This window comes from Pectinophora gossypiella, chromosome Z, assembly GCF_024362695.1.
Source record: "Pectinophora gossypiella chromosome Z, ilPecGoss1.1, whole genome shotgun sequence".
NCBI lineage: Eukaryota > Metazoa > Arthropoda > Insecta > Lepidoptera > Gelechiidae > Pectinophora > Pectinophora gossypiella.
The window spans coordinates 24,907,425-24,934,212 of record NC_065433.1 but is presented as its reverse complement, the minus strand read 5'-3'; the positions used below and the strand labels follow the sequence as shown (position 1 = coordinate 24,934,212).

The 26,788-nt window shown below is 35.8% G+C and overlaps 1 protein-coding gene across 7 annotated transcripts in view; it reads right to left on the bottom strand.

Moving 5' to 3' along the window:
• Positions 1 to 26,788, bottom strand: part of LOC126380289 (atrial natriuretic peptide receptor 1) — a 206,382-nt gene that overhangs the window by 30,540 nt on the left and 149,054 nt on the right. For 3 of the 7 annotated variants that reach the window (XM_050029591.1, XM_050029592.1, XM_050029594.1), the window contains exons 2-8: positions 12,596 to 13,571; positions 12,321 to 12,511; positions 10,109 to 10,325; positions 5,110 to 5,224; positions 4,810 to 4,957; positions 4,068 to 4,266; positions 2,438 to 2,529 (exon numbers count right to left, since the gene is read on the bottom strand). In XM_050029591.1, the coding sequence (XP_049885548.1) occupies positions 2,438 to 2,529; positions 4,068 to 4,266; positions 4,810 to 4,957; positions 5,110 to 5,224; positions 10,109 to 10,325; positions 12,321 to 12,511; positions 12,596 to 13,499 (1,866 nt within the window). In that variant the 5' untranslated portion in view covers positions 13,500 to 13,571. Of the gene's footprint in view, positions 1 to 2,437; positions 2,530 to 4,067; positions 4,267 to 4,809; positions 4,958 to 5,109; positions 5,225 to 10,108; positions 10,326 to 12,320; positions 12,512 to 12,595; positions 13,572 to 13,691; positions 13,731 to 26,788 lie in introns of those variants that run through there. The other 4 variants (XM_050029595.1, XM_050029597.1, XM_050029593.1 and 1 more) reach the window with 3 other exon arrangements.

The following is a 26,788-nucleotide window of genomic DNA, read 5'->3' as shown; positions in this document are numbered from 1 at the left end:
CGCTTTGGAGAATGGAAACATAATGTTGCATCGTCCAATATACCTACACTTATAGAAGAAATATAAGTAGGTATCCCAACAAAAACATTTTCATGTAAAATTTTGCCAACACGAGATCATATCGATCGTAATGTCAAAGTTATCAGATCTCATATAGAACCAAGCTTCTAACTCTACACACCCTAACTATCTTTAATAAGTCTACTGGTGACTACATTCAAAAAAACGACGAAACGTTTCGAGAAGTTAGGTAGTGTTCTTGCAATTCACTTTGCTCGTTTTGGCGACGGCACTCCCGTATAGCGCTCTCTATTTACAAAGAGTATAGAACTTTGTTGAATAATAGGCTAGGTGCCAACTAGTCAAATCCGCTACTTTTTACTAAACGTCAAAATACGGAATTTGTATGAAAAAGTGATAAAATGTCTTTATTTAGTAATCAGAATTTCATAATTTATCTTGAACCTAGTATATACACGATCCAATTTATCTCATTTTCCACGGTAGTACTAAACATGCTTACCTGAACCAACTAAGTAAGATAATACCTATACAATGTATATTGTAATATCCACAAACTAAGTACCATATTATTTTGATTGATTGCCGGGTCACAGAGAGGTTCAAAGTGCGTCGAGGTCACAAATGTAACGTAGATGTAGAAATTAAACATCCGTTTACCATACACATTAACACGCTTTTCAGTTTATTGAACCAGCAACTAACCACTAACGTACACAACACAATGCTCAGATACATTACAATTAGTGAAGAATTTGGAAAGAAAGATATTTTTACAAGTTTTTACGTTTTATCAAGATGATTTGATGTTATTACATGTTCAGTATCGTGGACAGGGACGCAAATTAGTAATAGTAACACAACTTAGTAACAAAATTGAATATGTATAAATTGAATGAATTGAATACTTTTATATGAGTACGAAATGTGGTTCGTGGGGGGAGACCAGGATCCCAAGATACAGGGTCAACCTAGTTTGGGCTCCTGTCTTCTGCATACGGTCCTAATTTAAATACTTTTTTTTTGTTAAGTATGGTAGTTTATAAGATTGTTTGTAGAAGAAGAAATAAACGTTTTTATTATTTATTATGTAAAAAACTTAGTTATTAATTTCATAATCTATTATCGATATTAGTAATAAGTACATGATCATAATGTAAGTTAGTCATGATCGCCAATCTCTATCAGATACCTAAAAATAGACTAAGGATACTTTGGTGGATGGAGGTAACCTACAGGCATGAACATCTATGGCCGTTCAGATTGATAACCTTTTACGCTCGGTTAATTCTGGGTATCTTGCGGATCCCATAAAATTAATGAGTGACCCATCTCGGTGTAACATATATATCACTATACTTAGTCGTTTATTTGAATACGTAACTTTCAATTTAACTAAAAGGTTTGAAATGTACAAGGAAATTATTTGCCGACGGCAGCGAGACGTCGATACTTTGAGCGAAAACGAAGACAAGAATGCAAACGACCGTTTTTATTTGATTCTCAATACGCATGTGAGGGTGTTACGAGGGTTAATGTCATGGGTGTAAACGCTACTCAATACTGCCAAGGGCATACGTTTATGTAATACGTTTTCAATTTGATAACATCAGGTCAAATAATTAAATCTATCGGTTTAATGACGGACTTTCCAGGCTATGCTCCCCAAAAAAAAATAGATGGCGCTGCTAAAAAATCCTTCGTTAAGGTTAACCTTAACGAAGCCTTCAAGTATCCATGAAGTTAGAAGGTTCTAACTTCATGGATAACAGACATGCATCTTTTATCGTTGTTTTTGGGTATAAATAATGACTTTTTATTACACCCAGGCACCATACATCGTCCACCTATTATTATTCTCATCAAAATAAAGAGAAGCAATATAGGCAGCATCATAATTCTATACATAATCTGATTAAATATTTCATTATATATATATATATATATTATATATGCTTCTTCCCTTACATTACATCTTTGAACTATTATATACCCGGGTAATGAGAAAATAGATAATCATCACGTTAAATCTAGATAGCGTCATATTATTTTTGCGGGACGTAGCCTGGAATATCCCTCATTGGAAGTGGACGAATAATCCGTTTGTTTCCCAAGGCACTACTGCTTGCCCTTACCAGTTGAGTCAAGGAAGATTTTTCTTTGCTGTGACACTACTATTCTCATTGGCTAATTACATTCATACATATTATTTACCGTTGATGCTACTAGTTGGTCTATGATGTTAATTTGCAAAATGTTTACCTATTTTCGAATCAAAGTAGTGCCATAGAAGATTGCTAATTTTCCCGTCACACTACTATAGTGTCACAGGAAAGAAAAATCTCCCATGACTCGACTGGTAGTGCCAAACAGTAGTGCCTAGGGAAACAAAGGGAATAATCTACAGAACACTGACCTCAAATTTGCTGGTGAGAGGGTTCATGTCTAGAAGTGAATATGATGCCACGCGGTCGCCGTTCTTATCGATTACCACTTCACCCGTTATGCCTGGAACAAAAGGGTTGATTGAAATATGAATCTAATGGTAACATACGTAAGCTCACGTCTATATTCCCAATAGGGTAGTCACAGGTCCATACATCGCGTTATAAACTAAGTAACCACGCTTCACCGAGCATTTTGTCAAAATCAAAGTGCGTAATGGGTATAAATATTTGCATGTTTTATGTTTCCAGCCAGTTCAATCGGATCATTTCGTACGAACGTTCAAATTTAAACGAAGCAGTAATTTTATCATATCATTTTGAAATAACGTGTGCGATTCATAACATTACAAATATCACAAAGTATTGCTCCATATCACGTAATTATAGGCAATACTACACAGTGGGCAGTACGTTCCTTTGTTTGACAAGTCAAGAATATGTGTGATAGATAATAATAAAAAAGGAAAAAAGCTGTTTCGTTCACTCTCTATGCCAGTTTCACGCTTTTGCGGACTGTATTTTCTTGTTCAAGTACGAAAAATAATGACCACATCAAGTGGAAGAAAATAAAACGTTATTATCGTCGTATGCTCACTAATATTGTTCTGCATTGTTATATTTACGATGCTCCTGTTACAGCGTCATTGTTTATCTTTGTTCCTTATTTGAGAAATTTGTTCGCAACATTGCTTCAAACAGGAACATTTGTTAGACTTCAAAGGCTTTTTTGCTAACTTTTAAATTTCTTCCCCCAAGCGGAATTTTGGTTTTGCTTAATCTTTTGTAAAATAAAATAAGTAAAATCAGTCGTTTTCCTTCATCGGATGTTCAGACACAAATCATTGTGATTTTGATAATAATCAAATTGTTTTCTACAAAATGTGCATTGGAGATATAGTTTTTATAACCCACTATTTTAATAATAATGGTTTACACTTTACACATAACGAGTATAACTATTTAAATTAAATTATAGACACAATCCATAACATTCCTGTAACTCTTACTGTTTTTGCACCCCACGCCACGTCGGCTCACAGATGGGCATTTTTTCCAGTTAGATGGACATATTTTAGCCAGTTTACATAGAATCTTTATAAATTGTAGCCTATTTTGTAGATATATTATTGTCTGCTATATCAAAATCTTTTTAGTTGTTTATGCGTAAGAACAACAGACATACATACATCCAAGCATTCTCTAACTTTCGCGTTTATAATATTAGTAGGATAGTCAAATACCGGTGCTGGCCATTCTGGTAGTCACCAACTGAATTTTAACTTAGTTTGATAGTTTCAAAACTATCCTCTCTATTTTGCACTCGTCGTAAGTGAAGGACAACACAATTTTTAGAGCTGTCAGCCTAAAATAAAATAAAGTTTTGTCCACCAGAATCGGCACCTACGTTGCCGCCCTCGCCACCATACTCCGAGGAATGGTGGCAAATACTATCGATAGTTCAAATCTATGGAAACTATTACGTAACTTGTCATCGTTTTACCTTTCAAGACATATTACGGATTATATGATGATGGTCTATACTCGATAGCGTCGATACTCGATCGTTTTTAGTTATTAAAATTAAGGTTGAAACTGTACCTTGGAAGGTTCTGCCCCACATGTTCTTGATGAGCTGAGCCCCGTCCAGCTGGCCCCCAGGGTCTTCCGATTGTTGTAATGTGTCGTTGAGAGCTAACGCATACAGTAACACAGCATCGTAGAATGCAGCCACGAATGTAGACACCACCTCGCCTTTACCAAACGTATAGTTGTATTTTGTAGCCGCCAACTGTTTAACCTGCAAAAGAACAAACATGTATAAAAAAGGGGTACTCTTCCTAAACTAATGCCTATTGGGGTGGGCAGAGCCACATGTAATCAGAAGAAGTCACTTTTGTATGGTAACAGATGATCAGACCTTCGCCCGTAGAAATTATTAAAAATGAATTTCCAGTTTATAGTTATTTGTTGTATGAACAAAACATAAAAAAAAAAAACAAAAAATCGTAGAAGGAAAGTTAGAAGGAAAGAGAGGAAGGGGACCAAGAAGAGCTTACATGGAACAGATTAAAGAAAAGGTTAACGTCGTGTCTTATAGGGAAGTCAAGGAATTGGCCTTTGATAGACTGGAATGGAAAATGCTACACCGACAAGAACGTGGCTCTTAAATATATAATGATGGTTGTATGACAAGGAATTTGTATGACAACAAAGCTTTGATGGTATATTGGTGGTGCTTCAGTTGTAATGCTCGGCGTATGTAGGTAGTAGGTAGGTAGGTAACTGGTAGATGCCGACTATCAAATTATAATCATATTAAAACTGTTATAGTTTTTCATACCTGATCAGAAAACTCGAGATATTCTTTCTTTTCCGGAGCAGGACTGGTGACAGTCAGCACAGCGCTGTAAGCTCTTCTTGCTCTCTCGTTCTGTTCATCGGTGTCGCCTTCTAGCTTCCATGGTTCCTTAGACGAAGCCGAAGCCAAACTATAAATAAAACATCTGATCAGAACGATACTAAAAAACTAACTTAATAAATTAGGTATAGGTTAAATAACAAACAGCCTTTTAGGCGTAGTTCTGTACATTTACAAAATGCACCAATTCAATTTTCTTGTAAAATGGCAAACTTTACTTACTTAGAAAACAGTTCAATGTTGAAGAAGACGTATTCCCCCGAGGAAACCATATTGAGTTCGTCCGCAGCCAGCATAATATTTCTCACAGTCTTAGGATTCGCACACAACACGACAACTGCAACAAAAATCATTTTTATAACAACTCTTTCTTACTAATCCCACAAAATATGCAGCCTGTAGAATTCGTGCACTCACACACGGTAACCCCGCCACAGTAAAATTTGTTTTAGGCTTCAATACAAACCATCTTCAAACTAAAGCGATAATGAACCTAATTAATATGAAAGACAACATTTCCTTCCAACGTAGCACCTACATACAGCGAATCTATGTTGAATAAAATCTTATTTCGCTAAAATAGATTAATTTATGTAATGCATTCATCAGGCATACGAATGTGAGAGTAGAGGGGATTTTCACGCCTGCCCGATCTTATTTTGATAGGAGAACATTATTTTACATTAGTACAGGACCGAGGGGTAGAAGCCATTGTAGGTCGTTGACAGTAATTAGTTATTGCAGAGCTCTTGATGTCAAAATGATGTGATGCTCTCCTTATTCGCCTTCACTAGATAAGTACTCGTACTTCTTTTAATGAAGATTAATCGCCTAATTACAAAGTAAGCCGCTGAGCACAGTTAGCTGCCGGTCTTTTGTGTAAATATAGTAAAAAGGAACACTGCTCGTGATTGAAAAAGGTTTTACTCACTTTGAGTGCTCTGCACTTTAATAACACTTTTAAATTAAAAATATATTTTAATACTGTGGAGCATAACACATACATAGCATCACTCCTGTATCCCCAATGGGGTAGGCAGAGGTGTGTGTAGCGGAGGGGGAGGGGTGTTGCGGTGGTGGTATAGGTAGAGGTGCGTCAATTGGTGTGGAGGGGGAGTAGAGGTGTGACGTGGGCAAACAATTCAAAAATAACGTATAAGTATGATGGGACAACAAAATCTGCAAAAAAAAGCTGTCGCAAGAAAGAACCAGCTCAGTTTTAAAATTGAGCGGCTATCGCTCGAGGTAGGTGATCTCGTTTTAGTTGTCGACACTGATTCACCCCGAAACTTGTGGCTAAAAGGCGTCGTTGAAAAAATATTTCCAGGCAAAGACGGCCGGGTAAGGATGGTGGCAGCGCGGACGAGGTCTGGGCTGCTAAAGCATTCTGTGGCACGTATCGCCAAGATCCTTATTTCAAATGAGTGCTAGCGCACTAGGGTGGGGAGTGTTAAGTATTAAAAATAAATAAAACAGGAAAGTTAAATAACAGTATTATATGACATGAACAATTTGTACTTGAACAAACTGTTTTATTATTATTAGTAGTAAAGTATATTTATGTCACATTTTGAAGATTAAATGCCTACCTACGGTATTTTAGTGCACAGGTAATAATAGCCCCGATTCCTGCAGACACCTAACTTTATTTTAAGTTATACCCATCTTATCCGCCGAAAAGGAAAGGGACGGAACTTTATGCATCTATTTTTACCTCTACCAACTTCTGAGATATAAACTAATACTAACCAATTAATTAAATAAATAAATAAATTACAAAATATAAGCTAATAACTACACAATAAAAATACATCTAATCATGTAATGAGGGAAAAGCATGCCATTCCTGACGCTCGCGCTGGGTGTGGTGACTAAACAGCAACAAGAGTTTCCTTAGTTAAAATTCTCAATTTGTTCGAAGCACCCGACGTAACCCTCAGCCCATTTATGTGATATGTTAATTGGGTAAACAGGGAAGGATGTGAAAACAAGCCGTTAAGGTTTAAAAAGTAACGCGAAACTGGAGAAAATTGAATTGTCGTTCGCTAACTTAGCGCGATTGTTTGAATTATTATTCGAATAAATTGAAGTTCAAGCGAGAATCCTTATCAAACCATACCTGTAATGTCAGAAAAAAAACGCGACTATTTCTTTCATAATCAATATTGCTTTTTATGCACTTTTCAGATATTAGAATACTGTCTGTCCTTCAGAGCGCACTCTTGACTTATTTTCTTTTATCATCAATTTACTGCTATTTTCCTCGTTAGACTCCTAAACCCTTCCTCAAATAAATTTGTATATCACAGAAACTGACATTCCCCTTCCATATCTACTAGTTTCTACTTCACCCATGTTATAATGTCACTCTTACTTACTGCCGTGTCCTATCATCTCCAAGACTATCTCAGAATTAGACCGCATGACAAATTTTAACTTCTCAATACCAACTACATTTATCTGAATTCTTCTAGTGAATTTCGCGTCAACTACTGGAAACGTTATGGTACGCACTTTACTGCGGTGGTGAAAAGTGTCTAAAAAGCAAGTGATTTGTAAAAGTCATAAGTGCCTTGTAGATTAAAAATATAGGAAGCGCAACTATGAAACGTTTGTCGAAGGTTTGTATTAAATGTATATAATTTTTATTTATAAATCAAGTTTTCTCCGTTTTACTTTCCTTTACATTTTCTCAATAAGTGACCAAGTCTCCATTTGTCTTTTCCGTAGCTTAAGAATCTCATTACGCGAGGTATTTCAACAATTTGTTAATTTCTCCCGCTTTTTTATTTATGTAGTCTTGAGTCGGTTCAATTCAAGGTTTTAAACTTGGACTTTTATTTTATTAGTTTTACTTTTCAAATAACAAAATAAGTAAACATATTTATATGAAAATATTTTAATAAGTATTTGCTGAAAATTCTTCTCTAGTGATGTTAGCTGCTATCTTCTGTACATGTCAAAGGGGTTTTACCCACTCCAATATGATTAACTAAGTATTACATGGACAGTAATAACAAAAAAATTGGAGCTTGGCCGTTTACTTCCGTGTCTTTACTAAATCAACGAACAAAAATAACATAAATTAACTTTTTGGGCAAAGCGGCTATGGCTATTTTGCTACGAAACTCTTTTTGTTATTGCGGCTTAGAAAAATATTACTGAAACGTGACTTTCCGAGTTTTGAAATGCATTTTAATTAATATTCACAAAGAAGGAACATGTCTCTGTTTTGAATAATTGATAAAATAAGTGTTTGTTTATAAGACGTTCAAGATCTTTAAGCTAATCTTTTTCTTATAAACTTACGATCAATTCTGGTCGCTTATACTCTAATATTATGGGCGATAGACTATTGTTATGGTGATCGTCGTCTACTGGCAACACAACAATGAGGAGCAGTTTTTTTTTAAATTCCAGTAAATAATATACCTGATTTACCTGCACTTGTCTACCCGAGTCGTCACGTTTTCTATCTAACAGCCTCATTGAGGAACAGTAGAACACCTCAAATGAAATTTATGAAGAAATAGCCTAATTCATTACCGTCATAACTTTACACTACTGTGCGACATTTTCACAGCAGGATAGAGTTGCTATTAAAGTCCACTATAGATATTCAGGATAAAAACTATACTATCGATAGGTGTCCCGGTAATATGGGCAACCAAAGGGCATGGTGCGGAAAAATAAGGGGATGCGGAGCGCGGCGAGCGCCATCTAGCGCTGAGACTCGGTTGCCCGCACGAAAACGTTGCCGCTTTATTTTTCAAAATTGAACAGATATATTGTGTCGCTAACACGCTCCACCTCAGTGCGTCTGCACTCTTCTGTTGGAATTCTAGCGACGCGCCTTACAGACCTCTGCAAGATGCCGGTTTTGTTGCTAATCACGACAACTCTGATTCGTCCGTCTTTGCCAGGCATAACTCTCACAATTCGTCGTCGTGGCAATACGTTACGAGGTGAGGTCGGGTCCACAATCAGTACTAGTTGTCTCTACTACTTTTAGTTGTCTCTGATCTTTATGCTATTTCCTTCTCGGTCTCATTTCGGGCAGAACCTCTGTCACCCAGCGTTGCCAAAATAAATCAGCAAGACGTTGCGGGGTTCGCCATTGCTTTCGGAGATGATAATCTGAGTCGTCATAGGTTCCGAGAACAGGTAACTTAGAGGATGACCCGAGTAGGGCGCTAGATGGCGCTCGCCATGCTCCGCGTCACCTTTTTTTGTCATTTTTCTCTCTGGCTAATCTCTTTACTAGTGCACCACGCCCTTCGGTTGCCCATACACAAAAGCCTTTTTTTTACAAAAAATTGAGGTGTTTTATGTTTTCCCGTCCCATACATAACAGCTATTGTATGATTCGGTATTTTAAATTATTTTCAATAAAGTTAACTGTCAATAATCCGGCCACAATGGCTCTGACTTGCAAATAATATTGATTTATTAATTTAACAGTTCACAGAATAGAATATCTGTTATACGATTTATTAAATGTAGTGTTTCACGTTGTAATCACGGTGTGTAACTTAAAACACACCGGTTTCGACGTCGTTACCTTATAGTACACCAGCGTGTATGTATTAACCTGCAATAGTGCAACACTGCATTATCTAATATGATTAATACATGAATATTAATTGAATGTCTGCCGTGATGACCATAAATTCTAATGTCATTTACGTACCACATGCTTACATATAAGTACAACAGATAATTTACTTTGTACTCGTTTATGGATCATATATGATCATATAATATTTCACGTTTCGACGCTTAGTTCAAAACATATTGTAAGTATGATGCCTAAAGTCTCAATCAACGTGACTTGTTGATACCCAATATTGAAAGAAATTACTGCAGAACTGTTTATATTTTAAAGCGACAACCCACTCGCAGATCACTCACAAATACGACAGTCGTTTCGTTTCGACTTATTCAGTAATATTGTTATTGATCGCTATTTGCTTGCTTGCTTAAAAGTTAGTTATTCCGCACGTTACTCGCTGGTTAGATAAATTGTATGGTTTGAATACTAACCTTTATTTGCTTTGATCATGATAACAAGACGAAATGTAACATTTGAGCTACCAAATATACAAGAAAAGGATGTGATAAGCCCTTAGTAATGAAAGATACTCCAAATGTTTTTATTGTCATTTAAATGATGTTTTTATTAACAGATGCTTTATGGTTTTCATTCCAGATAATTACTTACTTCTAGAACTCAAAGACAATTTCTGAAGCAACTCCTTCAATATAGGAACGGTGGTGTTATCTTCGTCAAAAGGAAAGTTTGGTATTGATTCCCAAGAATTCTTCTTCCTGAGGACTGAGAACATCGCGCTGAGGCTCATGTAACACAAGCTATTGCCTTTACCCGACGATGGGTTGTTGTTGTGATATAGCATGCCGATCCGACGCCAGTTAAATTCCTGCAACAAAAATATTCGTCCTGAACATCATATACCTATAGTAAAACACACTACTGTTCACAAATCTAAAATTATTTTTGGACACATTTCATTTTAATAATTTATCAGAATTGCCAAGGGCAATTTTCGACGATATTAAGGACATCAAATCTTAAAGAAAAATCTGGTTATTGACTTTTAAATAGTTCTACTTTTTCTATTAATACACCGCTCTTATTATAACTTACAAACAGGAAAAATATATATATTGTGTAAAGCATGTTATAGACTCATAGGTATTGGATCACTAGGCTAATTGTTACTTTAAAATAAGCGTCTCATAAATTGCTAAATAGCCAAATTACTTGCTTTGCTAATTGGTTTTATATTATGTTTATAGAACATAAACAGATCTGTCTGAAGGGTATAAGTCATGTGATCACAATTTAAAATTAAAACACATAGGTATCTGAAACAATGGAAAGCATGTACCCACGAAACATCAAGGAAAAATTGCAAAGAAAAACAGAAACAAATCAACACAAGCTTTATTTGACAATCATACATTTAACTAAGTAAGTATATATTAAATAGCAGTCTGAAGGTAACGTTTAAAATTGAAAGAGATCCATTTCACAACGTAATTACAAGCAGACAGAGGAATAATGAAATACAAACACAGCCCGCCCTCTCATTGACTACCTTTATAATATAAAATCCAAATTTACATTGAAAATGGAAATTATTTGAAAGAAAGTAATTCAGTCAGAAATTAATGAATTACAGTTTCAAAGCCCTGAGTCATTTAGCACAGACTAATGATTCTAAAACACGTTACGGTAAATTAATTATAAACTATAACATAAACAATAACAAGTGAACGCAAATAATAATAATAAAAAAAAAACAAAGAAGCTTTTCTATTATCTCTTGTATCGGGAAATTTGAATGAAGTGAAAAATGAAGAATAATAGTAAAAGCTGACGAAGTCTTTACTAGGTTATGATTGAAACTCAATGATAATCTAGCCTTACTTTAAATCCTAAAATTGTGAGTTTAAACTTAGTCCTAAAATTGTGGGTTTTAACGAACGAGATAAAAGGTCAAGCAAATAGAATGCACAAGGTCTTGTTTGCAGGCAGATATGCCATAGATATTCTACATTTTTTCCTCTAACTTTTTTTGAGTATGAATCCGACTTCAACTAGGTAGATTAAATTTAATGAAACATTTGAAAATAATAACAACGGAGTGAATGGAAAGGTAATACAAAAAAATATACTTAAATTGTAGTTGAGGATCAAAAATAAAACATACATCTGGTAATTATTGGTTAGCAAATTAAATTATTAACGTTGTGCTCATCTTATGTCAGTGTGTTTAGCATCGCCAAAATTATGTTGATTGTTGTTGAGTGACTAGAAATAAATTACAATGCTTTAAGAATTTAAAAGTCTCCTAGTTTCATTTAAAATTCACGTCACGCAGAACTATTATCCTTCTTCAAGATTATTTAAATTCCGATTGACTGGCTTAGTATTCAAGTATTTTTTAAAGAATGATTATGTGAATAGACGATGCTAAATTCAAAACGTAAATACGATTATAATAGAGGGCTCGGTTTAGGCGATATTTAAGACGGTTTGATAGCGCGCGCGAGTAACGCTCTAGATTTGCATTAATTGCGGCGCAAAAAGTTTCTTTTTAGTCAACAAAGTGTATTTTGCGAATAGTGTGTACATGTACCTATGTTGTCTATTGTATGCTTTAGATAGAACCGGTTGATGCATTGAAACAAGGATAATTTATACGAATGTAGGAAATAAGCCGGCTAATTCCGTACTGGACATGTATAATAAAGATTTAAATAATGCGCGTCATTCGCAATGCTTATCTCTAACGTGTTATAAAATAATCGATCGCATTGAAAACATACACTTTAAGCAAAAACAATTTACAAATATAAACTAACAAACTAAAACACAAACATACGCAACAACTTTATAAAAATGTTACCTCGAAGACTTTCCGAACGACGAATCCCGCTTGTGTGTAGCTTCCCATCATTCTAGTCAGTGTAAGGTATTGAGACTTATGGTAGAAAGCTTCTGCTTGAGCCCCCGCCGTGAACACTGGTATGCCCCAGAGACCAGCATATCTTGCTACAGGAGCTATGACGTATTCACAGCCAGGTCCAATGAATGCGTCTGCAATGTTTATACCACATGAAAGAGTCTGGCCACTTATGGCAGATTGCAATTCAAAACAATAATTTATTATGCTAAACTTACCCGCAGAGCCATTGACATAGAACTCAAATGCAGCCAAAGGCCCGTTAGTAGATGAACAGTCAGTATCCCGATAATCCACAAGTATTTTCCAGCCGGGTAGTGGTCCGTCTGGTCTCGTCACTGCAGGCACTGCCATTTCCAATATCGGCAATACTTTCACTAAAGAGAAGACTTGCTCTGGCGACGCGGATAACAATACACCGAGTTTGACTATCTTGTCCTTAAATTCATGTGTTTTAGATCTCAAATTAAAGTTTATCTTCTTTACGGAAAATGGACTCGAAGCCAAATCATGTGGATATCCTATGGCATTAGAATCATCAATCATAATATTTAGATTACTGAATTGCGGGTGTTCAGTAACATTATTAACAATATCGTCTTTAGTCTTATAATCATCGTAATATTTATTAAAATCCTGGTCATCCGTGTATTTTTCATTTTTATCATCGTCATCTGCATTTCTTTTTGATGACCGACTTATGCGCGGAGTTTTTTTTAGGATTTTATCTTCATGTATACGACTGTGCCATAACCTTGGATTGTTCCTTACGTATTCTTGTATTCTGTACGATCCTTGTTCTTTGTATGTTTTTATATTTACATCATTAACACTAACATCACACGTAATTATCACATTTATAAAATATACATAGAAAAAGAGGAATGATATTAACATTGGTATTTCTACAGCCTTCAGTGACTTCTTTTTAACCTCGTGTGTTTTAGCATTGTCCAAAAGTGTATCGAACTTCTTGTTATCATTTTGTGTGGCCCTCGTTGAAGTGGACTTTTTATCTCGTCTTTTTCTAATATAAGCTCTGTTCTCATACGTTCTCTTCTTGTACTTTAATGTCCTTTCAAAATCTGATGGGAGAATCGCATAAACGATCTCATTTAACATTGTTTCATCGATTTATCTCATTTTGTTAGGCTCACTTCACCGATACATTATTGTGTAGCGAGTAATGGTCTCCTGTTAAAAATAAGTATTTAATAATTGTGTGCAATGATCGTTATTTGTTTTTGCCCCCAAAGTAAATTAAATAATAAACTGAAAATGTAGCTTGTTGTAACAACTTTATATTTAACTTACGTATAGGTTTATTCGAACACTAAATATTTGCAATAACAGCAGGTTTATAAGCACAAGTACAGTACACTGCAACTTCATAATCAATAATTTAAATTTATGTAGACAATCACACGAACAAGACGACGTCGTCGGTAAGTATTTATATCGATTTAAATAAATCCTTGACGTAGAACTATTGTTTAATTGGAATTCATTACGTTATTGATTTCATTAATTCGTGCAATAGTGCTGGTTTAGAATTTGCTATTTAATTAGTTTCGAGCTCTAAATATAACAAATTAAAAATTACTTATGTAAGTTTGTATACTTATAGATCATTGGCTCGTAGTTAAACCGTGACATTTCCAATTAAAGATGTAATGGCTACACTGCTCAAATTAAAAAAAAATCTAGTGTAAGTAGGTATAAAAAATGAATTACTGTTTTTCTATACACTTAGACGGTGTATGTAGAATCGGAAACTGCTACGTTTCAAACCAGGTAATTTGCAACAGCATTGCCTCGGGACGTAGTAACGTAATCTGTGCCTCGCGGTCGTATATTCTACACTGTATTGGTACACTTTAACGACCAGGAGAGCTTCTAGGTACAGGTCCACTAATTCCAAAGTAATTAGAAGTCGCTCGTTTGCATGCGATTAATTACTACGAAGAATATTCTGCCTAAGTGTTATATGTATCCAGAGCAGGTTATAATTAAGTAAGTTTGCCACAAGAGCACACAGTTTTTGGTTGCTTCGTTACATTTCACTATATTATTAAATTCGCTGTAAGCAATAAAACTATTAATTGCCAATGGTTTAGTTCCTTTTTCACAAAGTGCCTTTCGAAACAAAGTCCTTCCGCATGATTCGTACGTACATAAAATGAAGAAATCTATCATGATTTCGCGCTTTACATGGATGTGTGAATAACTCGATGCATTTCTCAGTGTAAAATAGCGAAGCAAGGTGATTTAAATTTTCTTTGTCACGTACGAGTATTTTATGGCTACTAAATCTTGTGACCATATCGTATTTTACGACTTGTTCCTAGAACAAAACTAATTAATTTCACATGACATAGCTAATGAGCTATTGTTAATCTTCTCTTTTATAGTTCGTTATCCTTTTAAGATATAGTGTATTACAGTTATCGTACTGGCTGCGTGCTTTATATAGGTGCTTCATAGGTGTTCAAAGAACAGGTGCGGGACTTTTGTGGAGAGATCCTAATTTGGTTGAATTTATTATTTATTACGGAGTTCAAGTTACACAACGCGCGTCCCATTGTATGTAAACAAATAAACGAAAGGGTAACATTTGAAGGATAACAAAAACAGGAGAATGTCTACCCGTTTTAAATCTAATAACAGCAATTTATTTGGTATGGTATGCACAATCACGATCTCTGATAGCTTTTACTTTTGTTGGTAGGGATAAAAGCATTTTATTGAATACCTATGAACATGAAATAGCAGAATATGCGATGTACACACATTATTGTGCATATCAAATTGTTTACGTGAACCCCCTTTCCTTAATTCTGTACAATGAACATTACTAATCACTTCAGTTTTACAATACATTTTACAATACTTCTTACTGGAATTATCTTCGTTTGTAGTCTTTTTAGTTCGGTAAAAATTTCGAATTCTCTTGGATACTTATTGAATATTTTAATGAAAAGAAAAACGAATTTCACACAGCGACAACATTAAGTAAGATTTTTGTTATTTAACCAAAAATGGATTGCTTTTGTAAAGAAAAACAGACAGACTAGATGTTGTTTTCTTTTTATAATGAATGTTGTGTTCACTTGTAATTGGCTAAGACATAAGTACTGTTTTACCTTGTTTAATTGTGTCTTAACTAAATGTTATAATGTGAATAGCTGTAAGTGATCCATTAATAAATAAATAAATAATAAATAAGAAAAATATACTACGTTTGTACCAATTGCAATACCGACTTCTATGGTTTGATGATCGTTATCCGGAGATTTCGGGTTCGAGTCTCAGTGGGGACACATCACAAAAATCACGTTGTGATCCCTAGTTTAGTTACAAAAGTAGAAAAAGGCATATTAAACCGTTGATCCCGAACATGACGGAGGCTTTATAAGGCATACCACCACAGGCCATAAGGTGCGGTCATTACAGCGGCTCTATCCCCTCTAGCTCCACCATGAGCATAGACCGACAATCACTCTGACGACAACGCCAACGCAGAGTTCGACGCAGTCAGATAGCGGGGACTCTGACTATGACAAATCCACGAAGGCTGTGAAGACTCGGTTCGGACGCGTGTCCCGTCCACCCCAAAGACTGACATACTAATTTAGGACCTCCCGGCCCTCTTCCTGGCCGGAAGTGTGACGAAACCCATATTTTGGCGTCGCTATGTGGTTCGTCAATAGCGACGTCAGTTGGTGAAAATTTTCCGGCAAGTATTTCCATGATACTGATACATAGTCGATTCTTCAACAACATCAGGGAACTTTGGCGGCTCAAGAAAAAATAACACTGACATCAGGATTGCTGCGATTGATCACAATCTACACGTTAGAAGAAGACCAATTGCCACACAGTTGTGAATCACTCACGGTTCAAGTCGAATTAATTTATTAAACTATTTTTTTAAAGGTGGTGTAAACCATGCGATAGCCTATTTTCTATGTCAACGTCAATGTGCAAGATGTAATGGACATTTTAAACTTAATAGAAGTGACCTGCGATACAACAATGTCAGCTGAATGCCACCTGTACAGGTAAGATGTACTCGTCAGATTGGCTACGCACGGATAAATCCTCCGTAGTTTCATCGACCTTATGGTTGATCGCAAAACCATTAAAAACCGGATTTGACTAAATACAGTCATGCGAATCTCGAGAATATAAAATTATTACTTTGATTTTACGTGTATATTCTTTGGATGTGTGTTTAGTTTAACTATAAATTAATTGTACTACATAGCTGTTTATTTTATATAAAACATCAGAATAACTGACAAGTATATAATAAAGCATAATTAATCTAGTATGCCAAAAACTGGAGAACTTTGACGTCAGAAATAAAAAACAAAACCGGTGGTTTAGTGGTATCATTAATTAGACAACCAAACGTAGAGTCGTAAATTGTGAGTCATTGAGGATGAGTAACGAATTTTATAAAATAAAGAACGGTGTTGATTCCAGTACACACCGTTTAATTTAATTTTAAGTTATACCTGTCATTTTCTTATCCCCCAAAAAGGAAAGAGACGGGTAATCTACAGGCATAAAATGTATGAAACACACGTCAAGTTTCGGCGGAAATTTAAACAATCATCTTAAAATTTAATGTTGTCCAATAATCCTAAAGCATTATGTTGACAGCACAATTCTATCGGGTTACATATCAGCCAGATGCCCATTTTATTCGCCTAGGTTATTCATTCGTTATTCGTTTTAAAATTAACAGATGTCAACCATCCATCCCTTTCGTTGTCGGCGGATAAGAAAATGACAAGTATAACTTAAAATAAAATTAGAAGGTATCTGCAGGAATCGGGGTCAATATGTAAGTATAACGTGTAATTTCCGTAATTTAATTTGGTACCTTGGTACAATAAAACGTATTTGGTTAACCCCTTGCTTCTTTTGTTACAAATATGAGGCGACCCAGGTGTTACGTCGTGTCTATACATCTCGGTACCTAAAAATAGCACTTTGAATTCTCGGATATTTTTGTTCACGACTGGTTTTTCATATCAGCTTTTGTTGCGTATTTATGCAAATAAATACTGGAGTGAGAGAGAGAGAAACAGCAGAGTTCGTCAGAACCTCGCCTTCAAACGTAGGTACTGCTTATAATTTGACAAATAAAATAACTACGCCGACACGGGCACTATAGTAGGTATTCTAATGTATTTCTTTTATTCATATTTCGTTTTTGACCTTTTCCTTTTATAAAATGATTGAAATGCATGTATGGAACAGTACTTATTTCAAAAGACTTGAAAGTTTAAATCAGTTCAGCTTACAACGAAATGCTTTCTACTTATGCGAACGATCCGGATATTGCTTTCGATATTACCTCCTAGCAACTTTCTTTCCGACCTCGAAAAACAAAAATGAAATTTCAAAAAGATATAATTGTATCATTTATAAATAACACACGAACTCATGTATAAATACCAATTTTAAATATATTAATTATAGGGAAGCACAATTGTAATGGAATATTGTACGTATCTATTTTACATCATGAATTATTTAAATGTACAAGTTTAATTTGAAATTGTAATTTTTTGTGTAATTGAGTATTACAGAGAATACACCTCTAGGTTACTCAAACGTAGGAACTAAACTTCGTTTAATGTGGCAATAATTAAAAAAAAATCATTAAAAAATATCATTGCTTAACTACTAATATTATATTTACACTTAATACACAATGAAAATTGCCAGGCATATATTAGAGACACAATATATGACAAATGTGTAACTGATTTCGAAAGCGTTTCAGCTGAAAGTACAATTTGTGAAACCGTTAACGTAATTTGGCAAGAGGCCGGTATCGCAGATGTCGCCAATACCCCCGTTTGCACTTCAACTGGTTTATTACTCATGTACCTTGCTAACTTGTAATATCGTTTGTTCCTTCCTGTGTTTATTAGGTGCGCTCAGGGACGGTGCGGAAATTTATTAGATTTTTGTTTCTATTTCTTTCGGTAACTACGTGACCGGCTAACAATTCTGGCTTTTCCACAACAATCACGTTACAAGGACTAACAAATCTAACCGAACTTAACAGTAAACGTAAAATAAAAACATTTGTGAAAGAGAGGAGGCCTATTCCCCGCAGTGAGTGGATTTAGGCAGAGTAAATAGTATTTACTGCCACCGTTTTTCATAACAACATTTTGTATTTAAGTACTTACAGAAAATTATTTCTGGCAACCCTACTACTAGCGACGAAACTTAAATAGCCCGAGAAAGAACAAACAGGGCATCAACTAAGAGTCGTATAATTGTATTACACGTCGTCGCTGAGCACAAACAGTTGGGGACCCAAAAGTTGAGATTCTTAGTTTACCAAAGTAATATCAGACTTGGAGTTAAGGGTGTACAGTCACGAGCATTAATACGTAAACACTTTGGTACCATATCACATTAACTTTTTTGAGAAATTGAACTGTAAGTCTCACTAAATGTCAAATATGTTAGTGCGACAGAGTCCTAAAGTGGGTACATTATATTGCTCATGACTGTTCGCGTGATAACTATCTAATAGTAACAAATACGTTTAAAATATATCCAATCAAAAACATAAATGTGAAATGACAGCCAAGTTCAATACAATGATAAATGCTTTGGTTGTTGACTTCAACGACAAAAGAAGTGAGATCTAAATGGGTGCCAAGTTCAATTGTCAGTCCTGAATTTATTTATAAGTAACAGTATAACATAAAATATCTTCTTATAACATGAGATAATGTATTGTAGCCTAAGGTCGAATTCTCACTTGGACTTCCGATAACTTTTTTTTTATCTTTGATTTGACTTTGATTTATCTTTGATTGAGCGGTACACAGCCTTAGGCATAGTTGTGAAGTAAAATAAAATAATTATTAAGAAAGGGATAGCGACAAAATGATTATTTCTGAAGTAAGGTAGAAAATCTAGAAAAAGGTACAAAATGGGTCATATCTCCTAAACCGTAAATAATCGCTGAACATACATGGGGGTGTTTCTGGTAGCTAATGAGTCCCTCTATCTATTTTTCAATTTGAACGTGAACTTCTGGGCCACCCTGTATACCAATGAATTGTAAGTGTACTTAATTTTTTTACTTTCCTTGCTGTAACTCCTTCCTTTTTGCCTTATTTTATGAAATGTATGAAAATTAGCCTAAAAATGGATTGTGTTGATTTAAAATCTTGATTATTTTATAGCTTCAAGGAACAGCAGATATAACTATTAGCTGTTATTTTAGTTTTATACCTCCACGAGCTCCCGAGAAAACGGTCTTGACAGACAGGCAGAAAACAAAGTCGTCATTATAAGCGTTCCGTTTTTCCTTTTCAGGTTCGGAACGCTAAAAAATAAAGTATTTTTTCAACGAACGCATAATGGACCAGATTGGAGGCTAAATGCGGCAATTGGAGCCCACTAACATAGTTATGAAGACAGGAATTAAAATTCACGAAATAGTTTCTATTAAATTATTAATATGCCATCCGAAACAAAACCACTATACTGAAATTACGTCTAAACAAACGAAGATATATCTAAGAACCCATGTTACGATGTACGAACAACTACTTTGAACATCTGTAGGTCACGAGTGTTTTTGTTCATTAGTCCTTGTTAGATACTACAACTACTACGACATCTTCCTCAACTTTGCGAACTTCAGGGTTGCAGCTGTTACCACAAATTGAGAACAAAACATCATGGTTACTTACATTTATTGCGCGTCCTTACATGTACCTTATTGCTGATTAAAATTTCAGAAGGCCCTGGATGATTTTTCTTTAGAACTGAATAACATTAAAATCTTTAAGTGTATTAATGTCTGGAGAAGTTTTTATCAGCAAGTTTGGATCTACAGGGACAGAACAATGAAATACAATTTGCCGATGTTATAAATCAGCTTCGGGATGACGCTATAAATCAAATGTCAGATATAACTTCACAGTCACTTTTAGTTTTATACCATGTGAAAGTTATGTTATTAAATTGACACTATAAAACGGAAGCTATAAAACCAACGTATTAATCAAACAAATTTAGTGAATAGTAGGTACGAAATTCATTTCGTTTAACTAGTACTTGCCTAGAGATAAAGAGAGTTGTTCATTTTTCTAAACCGTGTCAATGACACCGATTTATATTTGTTAGGTGCATTGACCATTGTTGGCAGACTGCCTGAAAGATTTGTAAGAATATCCGCTACCCAATGTTACTTTGGTGTTTATACATCAATTATGTAATTGTCCATATTGATAAGAATAAAAATGTATTCAAACTGCGAACCGACAACACTTAAAATGTCATAAGTTTAGAATCGTCGTCGTGTTTTAGAAACACCAGTATCGTCCATTTACAAGATTTCGTCCGCCGTCAAAGCTTTGAAGCATGTGCACGCTTTTAGCGTCTGAGATGTCGGTGATTTCACCCAATGTCTTAAGGCATCCATGTTCATTATTACTAACCGGTGTTCAAGCGTAAAAATATTTAAATTTCTTGTTTTATGCCGAATAGTTATTCATTTTTTGATCTGAACACGAATAAAAACTACATAGGTAACCTTTAAAGTATTCCTCATTCCTACTGTATTAAGCAGACGTTCATATTAAAAACACTTCCAAACTCTACCGATGACAATTTTAATGAGCTTTACGAGTCTTTATATATAAAACTTATAAAAAATAACAACCTTTAATAACTACCTGACAGTAAAACTTGTGTTATAAAAGGATGTCTATAGGGACAAAACCTATAAAAAGTTAGTAAAATACGAGAATAAAGTTTGAATCGTAAAAATGTAATAAAAGTATTATTTTCTCGCAAGTACTCCATTCGTACACTAGTGAAATAGATGGAGCTTCATGTCTAGATAAAAACTTTATGAAAACAATACTTGCCCAGGAAACCTCATCTTGAAAAACATACTCTTAAATTATATACTCATACTAGATTTGTTTGTTGTAGGTTTGTAGAATCCGAGATATCCCAGAAAATAAAATGGGTTTATTACTTTATTCCTATTTCATAGAACAGGAAGAAACAATGTCTAGGTAGTCTATACTAATATTATAAAGCTGAAGAGTTTGTTTGTTTGTTTGTTTGAACGCGCTAATCTCCGAAACTACTGGTGCGATTTGAATAATTCTTTTTTTGTTGGATAGTCCATTTATCGAGGAAGGCTATAGGCTAAATAACATTACGCTATGACCAATAGGAGCAAAGACAGAGCGGTAAATGTGTAAAAAACGGGGAAAATTATTCATTTTTGAAGGCTTTCTTTGCGTGCGCTGCGAAAACGGTTCAAGATACACAAAAAATATGTATGAAAGAATTATTCCTCTATACATGATCTAAAAAAAAGTCCGCGACGGCATATGTCTATCTTTTAAGGTTTAGTCACAATGACCGTTTTTATGGTACCAAATTTGGTCGAAATAATTTGTTTAAGTTGTATCAACATAATAATATTAATCTTTATTCAAATATAAATATGTTGTTGGTTAAGAGTACTTCATTGTGAATAAAATTGTCTTTGACATAGCTTAATTTCAACAAAAAACTTTAAAGATTACAATGATAAATAACTCCGAAACAAAACCAACTCGCTCTCTGCGCTCACTGCGCTGGCCGGCGCGGCGGGAGAGAGGCGGTGCTTGCGGGCAAGCCGGGAGGGGGGTGCAGCTCTACGAGATACCATGCCGCGCGCGCGGCTCACTCGCGCGGTCGGCTCCCTACTGAACGGTTGAATACAGCGCTAATTTGTTTATGCGATATAATTATCATCGTAATATTACTTTTTAAACACAGTTTCATTTTGAGGTTGTTTTCTATATAGTAGGTACTTTATTTGTTTTAGGATAGTATTTAGTGACACAATAATAACACTTTTTTGTTTTCATGTAGATTATTTAATAAGTATGTGTTTTTTAAAAGTATAGTATCGTTTGTTTTAAAAATAGTATTCAGTTTCTAATATTTTTTTGTGGTACATAATACCTGTAGGTACCTAAATAGGTATCGCCTACTTAATTATTCTTATTAGATTAGGGTTTAGTTTAACGTATTTAGTTTCTATTTTTTTTTCGCTTTAGGTAAAACCTGTAAATAGGTGTGGTCTACCTATTTATTCTCATTAGATTAGGGTTAAGTTTAAGTATAAAGTTTGTTAACTTATTTTCATTTTACGGATTTTCTTTTGACATAATCGTTAAAAATAAAAACAATTAGGTTCCTAATTATTAATCTTACGTTTCTTTTTTTTTTTACGAGTTACGCTTTAGTTAAGTTTTCATTTTCTACGTTCTTTCTTTATCACTATAATGCCGAGAAAAAGAACTCAGCTTTCTCGGCAGACTGCTACTGCAAAGCGGCTGCGAGTTTTGCGCAGCAATGAAACTGAGGATGAAAATATGCACAGGTTGGCTACACAACGAGCAATTACTGAACAAAACCGTGCAAGGGAATCAAGCGTTGAACGTTCGCAGCGTTTAGCGTCACAAAATTTCCGTGGACCTTTGGGAAAAGTTTTACAAGACGTCAGTCTAATAATCTGGGACGAATGTACCATGATACATAGAGCTCACGTAGAAGCTCTAGACAGAACTCTCCGAGATATTAGAAACTGTGATAAAATCATGGGTGGGATTACGGTTATGTTTGCTGGGGACTTTCGCCAAACCTTACCGGTAATAGTAAGGGGAACCAGAGCAGACATTGTGAAGGCTTGCCTTAAAAGTTCTCCATTATGGAAATTTGTAAATATTTTAAAATTATCTACAAATATGAGAGCACATTTGGGGGGAGGTAGTATAACTTTCCCGTCAAAATTACTTTCTGTAGGAGACGGGAAAATACCTCATTCTAATAATAAAATTGAAATTGATTGCGATTTAGGAGTAAAAGTGGGTAACATCGAGGAATTAATAACTAAGGTATACCCTGACATCAGCCAAATAGAAAACAAGGACCACCAATGGATGTGTCAAAGAGCAATATTGGCGGCAAGAAATAGTAACGTTGACGAAATAAATGATATAATTTTAAGTAAACTCCCAGGAGATATTGTAACCTACACATCCATTGATACCGTGATGGATCAAGAAGATGTAGTTAATTACCCACAGGAGTTCCTCAATTCCTTGAACCCAAGCGGCCTTCCCCCACATTCTCTTAATTTAAAAATAGGTGCCCCAATCATTTTACTAAGAAATCTCAAACCACCAAATTTATGCAACGGGACCAGACTTCAAGTAAAATTTCTGCGCAATAACGTCATCGTTGCAATAGTTTTGACTGGTCCAGCAGTTGGTCAAACAGTCCTCATACCCCGCATCCCAATGATACCCAACGACTTACCTTTCAATTTTAAAAGAATACAATTTCCGATTAAATTATCCTTCGCAGTCACAATAAATAAATCACAGGGGCAGACATTCAAACACGTGGGGATCGATTTACGCCAAGACTGTTTTTCGCACGGCCAGTTATACGTCGCCTTATCAAGATCAGGTTGTGGCGAAAATCAATATATTCTTCTGCCACAAGACAATAAAACAAAAAATGTAGTATATGCAGAAGTTCTATAATAATTTAATTTACTTAAAAAATTGTACAGATATAAATAGTTTGGAACTCGAAAAAAAAACATAGGTTTTATCCTGAAAATTCTGCGGAAACTCGACCATTCCGAAAATCCCGCAAGAACGGGAACTATGTGGGAAAAACCAAAAATCTGCCGGAAGTCACTATTCCACGCGGACGAAGTCGCGGGCAAAGGCTAGTTTTATATACAGGATGTTAGTGACATCGTAACGAAAATTTTGAGGGATGATTCAGACCATGATTTTAAATTGATATCAAGTGGAATTTTCCGTTAAAAAGTATGGAACTGAAAATAATAAAAAAAGCACAAACATTTTCATGAATTTTCCAACAAGAAATTGCACTTGATATCAACTCAGAATCATGGTCTGAACCATTCCCCTTAATACGTTGTTACGGTGTCACTAACACCCATACCTACTTGTATGGCTACTATAATATGTACTTGTACGAGGTGAAAGTGACATCGTAAGAAATACTGAGAGGGATGATTCAGCTCATTATTCTGTGTTAATATGAAGTGGAATTTTCCATCGCAAAAGTATAGAACAGAAAATAAATAATCATTAATTTAGCGACGGAAAATTTCACTTGATATTAAATCAGAATCATGGTCTGAACCATCCCCCCTTAGAATTTGTTACGATGTCATAATTGATATTTACATACAAGTTAAATGACCCTAGATGAACGTGAAATGATGAAATTTCAGGCATAACACTACGTAGAGTTTAAAATTGGTATACATATTTATTTGTCATACTATACAGGTAATAATTGACAACAAGAGTAAAACCTATAGGGGTTTTTGATTAGTGTTAGGAATAAGAGGGTATATCTTTATCTAATAAAGGTAGTGCGCTACGGACTACCGGCGGTTTCACTCGTGTCCCCCGACTCATATTTACCAGTGGCGACGAGGACCTACCCACCGTTTAAGTACTATATTCGCGTGTGAAAAATGATTCCGTCAACAGGTAGTGGAATGTGGTCGAGTTTCGATCACCTACACCAAGACTGGTCGACATACGTTAAGAAACTCGAAGAATGTTTTATTGCGAGCGGAATTGATGAGACGTCGGACAAAGCCGGTATCAAACGACGGGCATTTTTGCTAGCGACACCACGTTCCAGCTAGCAACTAACCTTGCCCTGCCTGATAAGTTGGAAACAAAAGGCTATAAAGAAATTGTCAGCATATTAGATAACCATTTCACGCCGAAGCTGTGTGGATTTTCCGAGCGACAGAATTTTTACGCGGCAGTTCAGCGGTCAGACGAGTCTCTTGCGCAGTGGGCGACGCGGCTGAGAGGATTAGCCGCGCATTGCAATTTTAAAAACTTGGAAAGTTCGTTGTTAGACAAGTTCGTTATGGGCATGCTGCCTGGGCACGAGCGTGAAAAATTGTTCACGCAAGACATAGGTGAGCTGACGCTGGCACGAGCGGTGGATTTGGCAGAGAGCGCGCGGTGCGCGCTTGCCGGCTCCGCGGCCGCTGGGACAGGTTTCGCGCTGGCTGGGGCTGGCAGTTCCAGTGACACCGTATTCAAGATTGATAAAGCGAGCAGATCAGAAGCAATTCGTTCGGGCCAAAAAGTGTGTTCCGTGTGCGGTCGTGCTAATCATGAAGCTAAGCAATGTCGTTTTGCTAATTATTAAATGTGCCAAATGTAAAGTGAAAGGGCATTTACGGAAAATGTGTAAAGTGAATTACGTACAAGCGGGTGAGGTGAGCGAGGACGACGACGGTGAGTTATTCAGTATTCGTAGTTATGGCGGCGCGCCTATGACTAATGTATGTAGTGTCAAATTTGAGATCGACAGCGAGTCAGGTGTCACCGTAATATCGAAAAAAACCTATGACAATTTTTTTCAAAACGTACGGTTGTTACCGACAGACAAAAAACTAATAAATAAATAATTATACGGGAGGTAAAATCACGCTATTGTGCAAATAACACCGGTCCGCTTCCTTCTTGCATACCTGGTCCTTGCTTCTTGCACTTAAAAAAAAAGTTGCTTCCCGCCATAAATGTAACAGCTGATTGCGACAAAAAAGATTCTGTATGTTTGTTAACTAAGTCTGTGCTGATAAATTGAAAGTATTTTACGTTTTGGATGAAAATTTAATAAAACAGTGTGATCGGTTACCCGCAGTATTTGGTCGGGCATCTTTAGTGCATAACTTAATAACTTAATTTTACGATCAGACCATAAGCCATTAATTTACCGGGTGCACGTGATATTGCAGTGGATATTCCAGACGCACAGACCGGCATCGGAGCGGTCGCAGCAAACGGAACATTGGTAGAGACACAAGCAGCCCCACGAGTGCTGGAGACAGCTCCCACGGAGGTGGAGCCAGCCGCAGCGGCTCGCATAGTAGAGGAATCACGTGCACCGCCGGTACAACGACGGCAGCTGCGAGAACGTTCTACTTTCGATTACCGGCAATTCTTTTAGTTATAAGTTAATTATTTAATGGAAATTTTGGTGGAGGGATGTTAGGAATAAGAGGGTATAAATCACCTTTATCTAATAAAGGTAGTGCGCTACGGACTACCGGCGGTATCACTCGTGTCCCCCGAGATCTATGATGGATCTGAAGAATGGATCTACTGAGATTGAAGGGACTCATATTTACCAATTCGCAATTGGGTTCAATGTTTTCGAAGGTGTTTGAATTGCACGCGACGTTGCTTGCGTTGTTGCTGCGCTCGAGGAAAAAGAGCATATGTTTATAAAACGAGTTCAAAGAAAAATAGGAAGTAACAATGAACCTA